Below are 13950 nucleotides of genomic sequence, written 5' to 3' on the forward strand. Positions count from 1 at the left end.
CGTTCTTACAACACAATATACGGGTCTATTTAACAGTAACATAGGAAGAAAGTTATTGAATTTTATTGCCAATAAAATCCCTTTAACAATAAACTAAGCCACATTTTCCCAACCTAAGTGGTGCAGTCCTACCATAATTAAATTGCAAAAGTATATAGTAATTTTGGTGGCGCTACAATTGATAGGAGCAAAGTTATTGCATTTTATTTAATAATAATGGCTTTTTTCACCAAACTAAGTGATGTAGTATGACCATAATGAGACTGTAGAAGTGTGTAGTGATTTTGGTGGTAGTACAGTTGATAGGAGCAAAGTTATTGAATGTTATTCCTAATATAAATTCTTTAGAAATAGACTTAGGTACATTTCACCAAACTAAGGGGTGTAGTATGACCATGATAACATTCCAAAAGCCTTTAGTGATTTTGGTGGCTCTTCACTCTTTGGAAGCGAAGTTATTGACATTATCCGTTGTCGATTTGCACTTTGTAGACGGTACCTAAGCTCTCCTCAGACAGCGGACTGCTCATAGGGAGCAATGTTATCCGTATTTCTGTAAATACATATTGTTTGGACGAAAATCCAGTTGTAGCTCATTGTCTACCTTACCACTGTTAAATAGACCCGTATATTGTGTTGTAAGAACGTTTTGTTTAAGATTTATTGAGCCGCGAAGTTCGAATCTGCCAATATCGTCCCAACTTTACCGAACTATTGCAGTTGATCATTTAGCCGATGTACAGAATCTCTGGTTTAAGCTACTTCCAGGATTGGCGGATAGGTGCCTCTCTACTGTATCTGAACGGCAGCTGCCACTAGAGCTGCCACTAGAGCTGCCACTACCGGCAGGCACTGTTCCCGAACGGCTCCTGTCACTGTTTAGCGCCACTAGCGACAGTACAATCATTGCTTTCTCAAATACTATCTTAAAGAGATGTACAGTTAGCAACAATAATATAATTCGTAGTCATACAAAGATTAAACAAGTCCTCAATTTATTTCCGTATTCCAGTTTATCGTAGCCGTGCACAGCATCTCGGGTTTACTTCCACGAGCGGCGGTGGCTGTCTCTGTACCCCGGCAGGCACTGTATTCGAACGGGACCTGCCACTGTTAAGCGCCACTAGCGACGGACAGAAGTGGCAGCTGCCACTAAGAACTGGCAGCTGCCAAGCTCCTTAGTGGCAGCTGCCGCTACCTGCCTTGACGGGTGCCTGTGACGGAGTGGCAGCTGCCGCTACCTTCCTTGACGGGTGCCTGTAACGGACTGGCAGCTGCCGCTAAGAAGTGGCAGCTGCCGCTACCTGCCTTGACGGGTGCCTGTAACGGAGTGGCAGCTGCCGCTAAGAAGTGGCAGCTGCCGCTACCTGCCTTGACGGGTGCCTGTGACGTCACTTTCTCCTGCCAGCTGCCTTTTTGGGACTGAACCCTTACTGGTTTGTAGTCGTAGACACGCCCATCGACCCACCCGCCTTATTAGCATATATTTGCATGATGTGAACTTGAAAACGAAAATGAAAAGTAGGAAACGAAAATGCTAAATGGAAAACGAAAAGTCAAAGTGCAGTAGATGGGAATCAGGGTATCTTCCGTCCAGTCTATATCCGTTTTCAAACTAAAAAACGGAAAACGAAAAAACGGATCATTTTTTTCATTTATCATTTTTTGCCTTATTCAGATATATACTTAAAACTATGTTTTTCTATTCTGTAAAAAATGATTTTTTTTTCTAAATAAGACATTTTAGAATATTGCCCTAAAATGCTGACGAGAAAAGTTCTTTATTTTATTTTTCCTAATTTAGTTTTAATAAGTAAGTATAATTCGTTTTTCAACTTTAGACGGAAAAAACAAAAACGAAAAAACGGGCCGTTTTCTCCATTTCGACTTATTTCGCGTTTATTAGTTGTTTGTCTTAAGAGATCAGAAAACGCCTCGTATTCCGTTTGCCTGGAGGTAGGCGGGGTTATTGGTGTCCCTTCTGTCATTGGCCAGGTACATCGCGAAGACCACGCCCCCCTCCCCCCACAAGATCGTTACAGAATACGAGTTTCGGGTCTCCCCTGAGAGTCTCTTAATGCTGTCATTGAGGAATGACATTGGGTCGTGGGGGGTCTACGGGCTGTTAAATATGGTGGAGGACCTGTGATGCTGTGGGCCTGTTTCTCTTCCAATAGCCCTGGGAACCTTGGTAGAGTGCATGGCATCATAAACACATTGAAATACCAGGACATTTTAAATAAAAATCTGATGGCCTCTGCCAGAAAACTGAAAATAGGTTGTCACTGGGTGTTTCAGCAGGATAATGATCCAAAACATATGACCAAATCAACACAGAAATGGTTCACCAGACACAAAATCAACCTTCTTCCATGGCCATCTCATTCCCCAGACCAAAATCCCATAGAAAACCTGTGGGGTGAGCTGAAGAGGAGAGTATATAAGAGAGGACCCAGGACCCTGGACAATCTAGAGAGACTTTGCAAAGACTAATGGAAAAAGATCCCTCTCTCTGTATTCTACAACCTTGTGAAATGTTATAGGAGACGTGCTGTCCTATAGGCAAAAGGGGGTTGTACGATGTATTAATTCACAGGCGAGCTAGGAATTCCTCAATGACAGCATTAAGAGACTCTCAGGGGAGACCCGAAACTCGTATTCTGTAACGATCTTGTGGGGGGAGGGGGGCGTGGTCTTCGCGATGTACCTGGCCAATGACAGAAGGGACACCAATAACCCCGCCTACCTCCAGGCAAACGTAATACGAGGCGTTTTCTGATCTCTTAAGACAAACAACTAATAAACGCGAAATAAGTCGAAATGGAGAAAACGGCCCGTTTTTTCGTTTTTGTTTTTTCCGTCTAAAGTTGAAAAACGAATTATACTTACTTATTAAAACTAAATTAGGAAAAATAAAATAAAGAACTTTTCTCGTCAGCATTTTAGGGCAATATTCTAAAATGTCTTATTTAGAAAAAAAAAATCATTTTTTACAGAATAGAAAAACATAGTTTTAAGTATATATCTGAATAAGGCAAAAAATGATAAATGAAAAAAATGATCCGTTTTTTCGTTTTCCGTTTTTTAGTTTGAAAACGGATATAGACTGGACGGAAGATACCCTGATTATGGCGCTGTAACTCATTTGTGTTTGTCTTTTCATTTTTACAGCCTCAGTGCTGTTTGTGCTGAAAATGAAAATCCAAACGGGCACTTTGATTTCGGTTTATCCATTTTGAGTTTTCTTTTTAATATTGTCATAGATGTACCGATAAGCCTCAGAAAAGTAAATATGATGAAAAGATTTCATTTTCATTTTCATTTTAGCAGTTAATGTGCATGCTGTGAAGATAAAGCAAATGCAAAGTCGATATTTCTCTTTCTTTTACCGATTAGCGATTTCATTTTAATTATGACACTAAAATACCGCGAGTATATTGAAAATGAAAATGCAAAAGAGATAATGAAAAGACAAAGTGTTCTTTTAATTTTATACTTAATTTTTGCACAAATTACTCGTGCCTGAGTGGAAAATGAAAATGCAAATGGTGTTATTTTGATTTCTTTTTCATTTTTGCAGGATTTTTGCGCACAGACTATGGAAACTAAATGGCAAAGTGGAGATTGTATTTTCTTTTTATCATTTTCATTTTCATTTTATTTTTTGCAGAAAATACCTCCCATACCTAAAAGGTCTGGGTGGGAAAATATGTTTTTTAATAGTTTTGCGTTCCCACGCAATAGATTTGCGGTCATACAGTACTACTCTTGCCCACTTGCTATTTGCTGCGATATGACGGCATGGATAAATCTAAATAATACAGACATATCATGTAAAACATTAAACTACGGGGGACAATGATCGAATACCATGTAACTGCGTTTTTTTCCTTGGGGGGTACACGTATCTCAATATATGTGAACGAGTTGAAATTCGTTCTAATTTGATTTTTGAAAAAGTGACAACCCTACCCTCTAGCACTGGCGTCGGGGGTGAAACGTAAGGTTGTTATTGGAAGGTATTTGCACTAATAATATGTCATTGTCACAGGGATCCTGTTTTCAGGCCGTATGGAGGGGAGGCATGCAGGCGAGGGGCTGCAGGAGTCCAGCACAACACGGAAACCAGTGCTTCAAAAAAAAAAAAAAAACAGGTCTCCATACAACTCCATGTTCTGATGAGGAACAGAAGAGGGCAGCGCTAAGAGTCGCCTAGCAGCCTGTGCTTGGTGAGCTAACAGCGTAGGTCTGCAAAACACATTAGTTTAGATAGCTACTATTAGGCAGGAGGAACCAGTACGTGGTGTCCCCCTACCCCGCTTGTAACTCTTGCGTAACAGAACTGTGATCATTAATTAACAGGGAAGCATTTTCTCCACACGCTGTCTTTGAGGGTCCTGCAGCTCCAGTTTCCCTCCACACCCGTCCTCGGACACTTCTAACTATGATTCTTCACACAGTCTTAGACTATCTGGATTACCGGAGCATTCTGCTCTTCGTATTTGTCTTCTTGTTGATGGCTGATATCCTGAAGAACAGGAATCCACCAAATTATCCGCCAGGACCTTGGTCCTTGCCCTTTTTGGGAAATATCTTTACGGATCTGGAACCAAAAACAATGATGAAGGTAAAAAACAATAGCATTATATCATGTATCTAAATATCTGTAGTGTGCATGTTAGTAGTATATGCTGTATCCTAAACAACTCAAAGTTCTTGGAGTAAATGTTATACCAGTTCACTTTTATGCTGAATAAATGATTACACTGTCTACTTTGGTTCAGGCCACATATTATTAGGGGAAATTCAATTCAGTTCAGTTTTATTAATTGTATTGCGCGTTTTCACAACATTACCTTGTCTCAAAGTGCTTTACAGCATCCCCACCCCAAAATACCTCCCAAAAACAGCAGATAGCATTTTACACTTCAAACCAATCTCAATGGCATCCTGTATGTAAAATATTTTGTAGGACTTTAAACTGGAGTTTATTCCACAAGAAATTGTCGTTTCACTTCTTCTGACGCAAAAGCTCATGGTTTGCATGTACGTAATGTTTTTATTGTTCTAATGTTTCAGCTTGCTGAAAAATATGGCAATGTTTTCAGTCTGAGGAAAGGCAGCGAAAAAATGGTCTTTGTAGGCGGATATAAAATGGCAAAGGAAGCGCTGGTCACTCGGGGGGAAAACCTCGTCGATCGTCCAGATATCCCGCTTTTTAATAAAGTTTTTAAAGGAATCGGTAAGTATTTGTACAATCAGAATGTCATAGTGTTAAAGTACAGTGGTACCTCAGAACTCAAACTTAATCCGTTCAGAACTCCGGGTCGAATCCTAAAAAGTTCGAGTTCTGATCGAATTTTCCCCATAAGAAATTATGGAAAACCAATTAATTGGCTCCCGGCCCCAAAAAATTACACCTAAATATGTTTTTTTAGCATTTAAACACAAAATGAACCGGATAAAACAAGAAGAGCATATACTGTACTAAACTATGGGGCGCCGTTTGTAAAGTTACGAAACATTTTTGTACTTGCCACTTTTTCAACATTTAGTGCAATTTTTTGACATTTAGCTAGAAGTCAATGGTGTTGTGGATCATCATATTTTTTGCTGTGTAGATTATTTGCACAATTGTTCATCATATGTAAATATAAATGGTATGTCTATATATAAATATTAAATGTAAATGTCAAATATAAATGTTAAATGTAAACGTAAATATAAAAGTTAAATGTAAATATAAATGTTAAATATAAATGTTAAATGTTAACATATCTAAATGTTAAATGTAAAAGTTAAATGTAAATATAAATCTAAATGTTAAATGTAAAAGTTCAATGCAAATATAAATCTAAATGTTAAATGTAAATGTTAAATATAAATATAAATGTTAAATATAAATGTTAACATATCTAAATGTTAAATATAAATGTAAATCTAAATGTAAATCTAAATGTTAAATGTAAATGTTAAATGTTAAATATAAATGTTAAATGTAGATTATAAATGTTGAGAATATATGCAAATTCGCCACGCCCATCTGCATAGAAATGGGCGGTAACGACGAATTAGCCCGCTAAGTGGTTCGCTTGCAAAACGGCAGGTCCAATCGCGAGGACCGTAATCCATTGAGAATATCGTCACTGCTACGCGTCGCTCGTTCGCATGTCGGTAAATACTGACGCGCGAACGTGCGATATGTTTCATGTGATGTGTTATCACTTTTAAGGACAGTGAAACTGTAAGGTGTGTCCCCCCCTCGAATGACTTTTCCAGGGTGGGGGATGCTTCTTCATTACATATGGTGTCCAGACAGGTATGCAGCTGGACACCCTAAATGAGGGATCATACTTAAAAGAAATCTGACCTAGCTAAATCTAGCTAAATGTCAGAAAATTGCACTAAATGTTGAAAAAGTGGCAAGTACAAAAATGTTTCGTAACTTTACAAACGGCGCCCCATACTAAACACATCTACGTACATTTATCAAAACAGTAATTGGTAAAGTAAGAAAATAAATGTCCAAACAATGTGTAAAGTTAAAAAAAACCAATATGTCCTGCCCCGATTGTCCGCTCCTTCCGTGTGCCACGCCCCCTCGTTAACCCTGTGTGGAATCCCCGTGTGATCACCTGTTTCTGGTTGTTGTCGTTAATCCTCTGTATTTAGTCCGCTTTTGAGTTTGTTTCCCTAGTCCAGTCATTGTATTGTCCGTCAGCATTTTGCCTGCCTTACATGTAATTAAACCCGGATACCCTGACGTCTACGCCTTTGTCTTCGTTCTGACCCCGCTCGGCACGACAATATTATTATAATTGTAGAATCAGAATGTCATAGATGCATATTATTATAATTAAACGTATTAATGGTTTATTATTAATATTTAGCATTAATATTTATTATTAATATAAAAATAATAATAAATCATTATTTTTATGTATTTTATTATATAATAATAATTATTGTTACTGTCTATCATTGTCTAAATTAATTTTTACTGTCTAAATATATGTATTCAGCTAGTGTAAACATGCACACACAGCGAATGCGAGGCTGAGACTGAAGCGTTACCCTTTGTGTCCGCTGAGAGACGTGCCCCGTAACTCATTTCCACGCTCGTACAAGTTATCTTTGCCTTCTAAGATTCAGACCGAGTTCTAGGTAATTTTTTTGGTTGGTTCGACTTTTAAGAAATTCGAGTTCTAATGAGTTTAAGACCTGAGGTACCACTGTATATGTAAAATCATAATGTATGCATGCATGTACATAACTGACTTTCACATAATTACTAACATACCTTACAGGGGCATACCTAGAAATTCTGGCAAAATTTCAATGAAATGTCTCCTTGCCAACCAAAAAAAAAAATGTATTCTTTAACATACATATGGTCCCCTGTCAAGTGGTGGGCCCTCTGAATCTGCCAGGGTATCCATGCCACTCCGATACCTTTAATGCCAAGTCACATACAGTTATGCTCAGTACAGTGTGCAGTGAGATGCTTGGTTGCTGAGCTCCAAAACTATGAAATAGGGGACATAAGTATGAAGAGCCGACAGAACATTAAAGAATTAACATTAAACAATAATCACAAATATCCAATATGCAGGTGTGTAATGACATATGGAGTAAGATGCAATTGTGTAAAAAATAATATCCAATTACAATCCTTATTTTAGTCTTTTAAAATATGCTAATTTGCATTTATTAACTTTAGTTGTACTTTTCTCTGTTTTATTCCTGCTAAAGGCTTGGTTTTAAGCAATGGATACTTGTGGAAGAAGCACAGGAGGTTTGCTGGGACCCACTTTAAGAACTTTGGGGAAGGAAAGAAGATGATGGAGCTGTTCATCCAGCAGGAGTGTGTGTTCCTCTGTCAGGCCATGGAGGACGAGCAGGGTGATTACAGAAATCCAGCCATCCATCCATCTATCTGTCTGTCTATCTATATATCTGTCCATCCATCCATTCAAGTATCTATCTGCCCATCCATCCATCCATTACTAATGCAGGGTCACAGTGAGTCTGGAACTTCACCAGCACTGGCATGGGATGCTGATCCATCAGAGGGCGCACGTGCACGCACACACACACACACACACCCACACACACACACACACAGAGGTTTGTAATTATATCTTTGTGGGGACTCTCCATTCATTTCTATGAGGAAAACTCTAATCACAACATGACGACTTTAACCCCTACCCAGCCAAAACCTTAACCATAAGTAACCAAACAAAATATGAGACTTTTGGCATTTTTACTTTTTTGATTGCATTCACAGATCTTTGTGGGGACCTGAAAAATGGTCCCCACAACATAAAAAACTGTTTTTTATTACATTGTGGGGGACATTTGGTCCCCACGATGCAATATAAATCTAATTCACACACACACAGGGCAATTTGCAAATCTGTGTGGAGCTGGATGTCTTGTGAACACAGAGAGAACATGCAAACTTCACAAACAGAGTGGTGAGGAGAGATCTAGCCTACAGTTGACCGGGATACCATATAGCACGCCAATATTGTGGTTCCCTTCGGTGGTCAGAACCCCATCTGTGGCAACTGATTGACTGCGTCTTTGTCCACAGTTGAAGTGACAAATAACAGGTCCTCAGACGTATAATGTCCACCATCAATAATTGCAATATGTTCTTGCTAATTGTTTTCATATACTGTATGCTAATTTTTTTCTTTGTTCTTTCCATAGTTTTAAGTTATGTATGTCTGTGTTTTGTTCTTTTTAACTTTTAAGGTGGATACTTTAACCCATTGGTGATTATATACAATGCCATCGCCAATGTGATATGTACTCTGGTTTTTGGGCATCGCTACGACTACAATGACGCCAGGTTCCAGAATCTTCTACGGTTGGATAACGAGTGTGTTTATTTGGCGGGCAGCACTCGCGCTCTGGTGCGTGCAGCAATTCCCAGCTTTAAGTCTGACTGCATTTATATGCCAGCTGGATTAATAAATGACATATACCTCAATGTGAATAGATTCACCAAATGCTTCCTGGTATCCTCAGTTATCCATGATCAATTCTGTGCATGTCAAGTAACTCTACTCTGCCTGTCATTATCAGCTATATAACCTCTGGCCAAGGTTATTTGACTATTTACCTGGACCTCACCAAACAATATTCTCCAACTATGACCAAATAACCACCTTCCTGAAAGAAGAAATAGCCAAACATAAGAAGGACTGGGACCCGTCTGATCCACGTGACTTTGTCGATGCTTATTTTGGTGAGATGGATAAGGTAAAGCCAACAGCACCATCCTCATGAACTGTCTGCAGCAGCCACCACCTGCCCAGCAGTAACTGATATGGCACAATGTATATATAAAGCATGGAAGCTGACTTTGGCAGCAGTAGAGATGTTAAACTGAGATTCTCACACCATTCCCATTCCTCTCTACCACACACCCAAGATGGCAGCTGATTCTGAAGCTGGGTTCAACACCAAGACTCTGGTAATCTGCACCCTGGACCTATTTGAGGCTGGGACAGAGTCTTCTGCCACCACGCTGCGCTGGGGCCTCCTCTATATGATGAAGTATCCAGAAATTCAGAGTAGGCCACAGGAAATGACACGTTTTCCTTCAGGGCATCGGTTTTTACACCAGACGTCAGGGATTCAGAGCAGCTGATTGTCAGTGTCAGCAGCCTTCATTCTTATAACATACAGATTACTGGTCTTCCAGGCTAGAAAAATGTAGCATTTGTATTTTTAATTTTGTGAATTAGGAAAATCGTTTAAGAACTCCTCATGCCTAACACAGAAAAGGAGTAAAATAACTTGTACAGTGGTACCTCAAAACTCGAACTTAATCCGTTCAGAACTCCGGATCGAATCCTAAAATGTTCGAGTTCTGATCGAATTTTCCCCATAAGAAATAATGGAAGACCAATTAATTGGTTCCCGGCCCCAAAAAATTACACCTAAATATGTTTTCTTTAGCATTTAAACACAAAATGAACCAGATAAAAGAAGAAGAGCATATACTGTACTAAACACATCTAAGCACATTTATCAAAACAGTAATTTGTCCAATTTATCCAAACAATGTGTAAAGTTAAAATAAAACAATGTGTTCTGCCCCGATCGTCCGCTCCTTCCGTGTGCCACGCCCCCTCGTTAACCCCGTGTGGAATCCCCGATTCCCCGTGTGATCAGCTGTTTCTGGTTTTTGTCATTAGTCCTCTGTCTTTAGTCCATGTTTCAGTTTGTTTCCCCAGTCCGGTTATTGTATTGTCCGTCTGCGTTTTGCCTGCCTTACCCGTAATTAAACCCCATATTCCCCGATACGCTGATGTCTGCGCCTTTATCTCCGTTCCGTCCCCGCTTGGCACGACAATATTATAATTAAACGTATTAATGTTTTTTTTTTTTTTTTTTTTTTTTTTTTTTAATGTGTCCTGTCACAGCCAATGCGAGGCTGAGACTGAAGCGTTAACCTTTGTTTCCGCTGAGAGACGTGCTGCGTGACTCATTTCCCCGCGTGTACAAGTTATCTTAGGTCGGCGTTCATGGTTTGACTTCTGAGATTCAGATCGAGTCCTAGGTAATTTTTTTTCGAACTGGTTGGTTCGACTTTTAAGAAATTCGAGTTCTTATGAGTTTGAGAACTGAGGTACCACTGTATTTCCTAATTTTCCAAATGCCTCAATTATTTTCCACATAATTAGTATTTAAAGTATTCTAAACTATATTTTCAAAACATGTATTATGCTCAAAAGCCGACATTTCAGTTTCTCTGGGCTGTAGTTTTTCCTGCTATATTCAATCACCTCTGATGCATAAGTGAAATATAAGGTGCTTCACTGCTGCTCTGCTTATGCACAGAGAAAGTCCAGGCTGAGATTGACAGAGTGATCGGACAGGCGCGGCAGCCCTGCATGGCAGACCGGCCGAACATGCCGTACACCGACGCTGTCATCCACGAGACGCAGAGGATAGCTGACATCTTGCCTCTAGGATTCCCCAAAATGACCAGCAATGACAGCACACTGGGGGGGTACTTCATACCAAAGGTAAGACAGAAACTGAACAAAAACTGCATGCATTCTTGAAATTGCATGTAAAATGTCACCACAGGCAGCTGTCATGATGAACCATGAATCCTGCATATGGACTATGTGCTTCATGAAAATGTTACACCAACGGCAGTACAGAAGGTGTGTGGTCTTTGCATGAGTGCATTCCTGACAGACGGTTGCTGTTCCCCCCTGTAGGGGACGAGTATAACCGCGATCCTAACCTCTGTACTGAAAGATAAGTGCGAGTGGGAGACTCCGAACACCTTTAACCCGGGGCATTTCCTGGATTCCCAGGGCCAGTTTCGGAGACGGGATGCATTCTATCCTTTTTCAGCTGGTAACTCACTTCCTTTCCACTTATTAAACTAGAGGCACTTTTTCACAATCAAACATGGTCTAAGCCTAAACAAAGAAACACTGTTTCCAGTTAATGGTCTCGTGTGGTTGTCATGCTTTCCCCAGGACCAAGGGCGTGTCTGGGGGAGCAGCTGGCTCGGATGGAGCTCTTCCTGTTCTTCACCTCCCTTCTCCAGCGCTTCACCTTTGCTCCACCCCCTGGAGAAGAAGTTGACATAGAAGGAGTGCTTGGGTTCACCTATTTCCCAAAGCCCTACAAGATGTGTGCTACACCCCGCTGAGCTTCTACACAGGAATAAACAGCACCAGGCTACGGGAAGCACATTAAGAAGCACATCCCTGCGTAGATCCTCCACAAAACTTTTATGATCTCATAAGTTTCAATAGCTATTAAATTTGTTTGTGATGTATGCTAGTCAATTAAAGCCTATGTATTCATCAGTAGGATGCATGCACTATATGTAAAATAATATAGAAGTATAGAAATAATATAAGTATTATACACTATATAAAGGAAGTTTATCATAAGGCGCTTTCAAAAGACCTAAACATACATTCTGTAATGCATTCTGTACAAACTTCAAAAGATTGACATTCAATGAAAGATGATTAGTGTCACGTGTGAAACAAGATTGCATGGAAGTTTTGTGAAAGGGAAGGTGCCCTATGAAAATGTCAAGGGTGAACAACCATATTGACAAACACCAAAAACAGCCTTTCAGGAAAATACTTTTCTGGAAAAGTATGGAAGTTCAAAAATAGAAGAAAAAGGGTAAGAAGTAAAGTAGGAGTTGAAAGTTTTGCAATTAAGTCACAGTAAACCGAAAAAAACAACAAAAATGAAAAAAAATACTGAATTAAAATTCAGAGGTGGAAAATTCAGGTCCAGAAAGTACAAATCCAGACCAAGGTTTTATTTCAAACAACCAGCTAGTATAAAGAGTCACAGTCACAGTACTCAACTGGTTGGCTGAAACAAAACCTTGGTCTGGAAAACCATTCTTGACCAGAACTTTCCACCTCGGCTAAAAATGAATGGTTTTATTTACAGTATATACACAGGATTTAACCACTTCACATTAGAGCATATGCAAATTAAGAGTAACTATAAAAACCAGTAATAATTTTGTTGGTTTCTGAAAAGTTACTGATATCTAGCTGGATGGGGAGACTTCCATGTATGTATTAAATTTCACCACCAGCTCACTTAATTAATTGAATTAGTTTAAAAAATCAATGAGATATTGACTAGCCCCTGCCTTGCACCAGTAGCCTTTGGGATCAGCTCCAGACCTCCCACAACTCTGAATAAGATAAGCGGTTTCAGAAATGGAAATGGATGGATGGAAGAGAGTAAAGGTCCAGACCAGGATTATGTTTCAACCAGCCAGTTGAATACTGTGTGACTGTAATTCTTTATACTCAACTGGTTGTTCGAAACAACTGGTTGATCTGGACTTTTACTCTCTGGACCTGAATTACCCAACTCTGGATGGAAGAATGGATCTGCTACAGTATACTAGATCTGCTAGTTACCAAGTCAAAAAATACATGGGTGCACTGAATGGTTGCTGCAAATACTGGGGTCATTTTTAGCAGAAGTTTTAAAATAACTAAGCTATCACACTTTGACAGGCATAATAGCATAGCTTTACACCAACATGAATATCATTTAAACATTTTCTTTGGCTGCCTAAGACTTTTGCACAGTACTGTAGATGGACACATCAGGAGCCATTTGAAGTAGCATTGCTTCAAATGTAAAATCTTTTATGATTTTCGGTTCAATTTTTAAGAGTAACATGAAAATGGCTGCCTTAATGTCCAGAGCTCCAAGGTTTCTGTATGAAACTAAAGCCATCAAGTGGGGCCTCAACCAGATGAACAGTGCCTGTGGGTCTGAGTCACGTTTAGTTCATAAGCACAGGTCAACATCAGTGTCAAACACCATGCCGTTGACACGAGAGACAGAACGTTCAGTAAGGAGCATTTTATGTTGGGTTCATGTTTTGGCTCATTTAATCTTATCATTGGGATTGATATTAAAGATTTTTGTGCTGGTTTTGCTATCATTAGCTGGACGCTCATGAGTGACAATCCACTTTCAAAATGATAACATCCCTCAGAAAGTTCCAGAATACTCTACGTAAGATCCAAATTAGGTGTAGTAGCCTATTTTTCTTTTCACTAAATTTTTTTACGTAACTTTGTTCACTCACGAATATGATTAATAGTTTGATCAAAAACATATGAGCACTACCTATTTTAATTCTTTTTTAAGCTAGCAAAGAGGAGCTGGTTGCTGCAATAATATATGCCGGTAGTTTATTTTTAAGCCATTTGTTTATGTATATGTACAACTGTCTGTTAATAAAAGTGCCTGTGTGACACTGGGGACAGTTGACTCTGACTGTCTTTTCGTTATCTCTTTATGGAAAGGATATTGAGATATATTTCATATGTATTCCCGTTCAGCTAAAAAATATTGATTATTGGCCAATATCGCCCAACCGTAATATATAGTATTTAGAGTCTGAAG

General features: G+C 39.3%; 1 protein-coding gene across 2 annotated transcripts; it reads left to right on the top strand.

Moving 5' to 3' along the window:
- Positions 1 to 4238: 4238 nt before the first annotated feature.
- On the top strand, positions 4239 to 13806 carry LOC140578534 (cytochrome P450 2J2-like). 2 transcript variants are annotated; one of them, XM_072700007.1, is made up of 9 exons: positions 4239 to 4627; positions 5080 to 5242; positions 7753 to 7938; positions 8764 to 8924; positions 9097 to 9273; positions 9446 to 9587; positions 10861 to 11048; positions 11250 to 11391; positions 11517 to 13806. In XM_072700007.1, the coding sequence occupies exons 1-9, from the start codon at positions 4445 to 4447 to the stop codon at positions 11690 to 11692; spliced, it is 1518 nt and encodes a 505-aa protein (XP_072556108.1). In that variant the 5' UTR covers positions 4239 to 4444; the 3' UTR covers positions 11693 to 13806. The 2 variants fall into 2 exon arrangements, with proteins under 2 accessions (XP_072556108.1, XP_072556109.1); XM_072700008.1 differs by having other exon boundaries at positions 4243 to 4627; positions 7753 to 7902.
- Positions 13807 to 13950: the final 144 nt, after the last annotated feature.

Source organism: Paramormyrops kingsleyae, chromosome 15 (assembly GCF_048594095.1).
Source record: "Paramormyrops kingsleyae isolate MSU_618 chromosome 15, PKINGS_0.4, whole genome shotgun sequence".
Taxonomy (NCBI): Eukaryota; Metazoa; Chordata; class Actinopteri; order Osteoglossiformes; family Mormyridae; genus Paramormyrops; species Paramormyrops kingsleyae.

Excerpts from the sequence above, each read along its gene's own strand:
- LOC140578534 (XM_072700007.1), top strand. The coding sequence starts at position 4,445 with ATGATTCTTCACACAGTCTTAGACTATCTGGATTACCGGAGCATTCTG. Across the intron at positions 7,939-8,763 it reads AGCCATCCATCCATCTATCT|GTGGATACTTTAACCCATTG; the intron begins GTCTGTCTATCT and ends TTAACTTTTAAG. Across the intron at positions 9,588-10,860 it reads GAAGTATCCAGAAATTCAGA|AGAAAGTCCAGGCTGAGATT; the intron begins GTAGGCCACAGG and ends GCTTATGCACAG.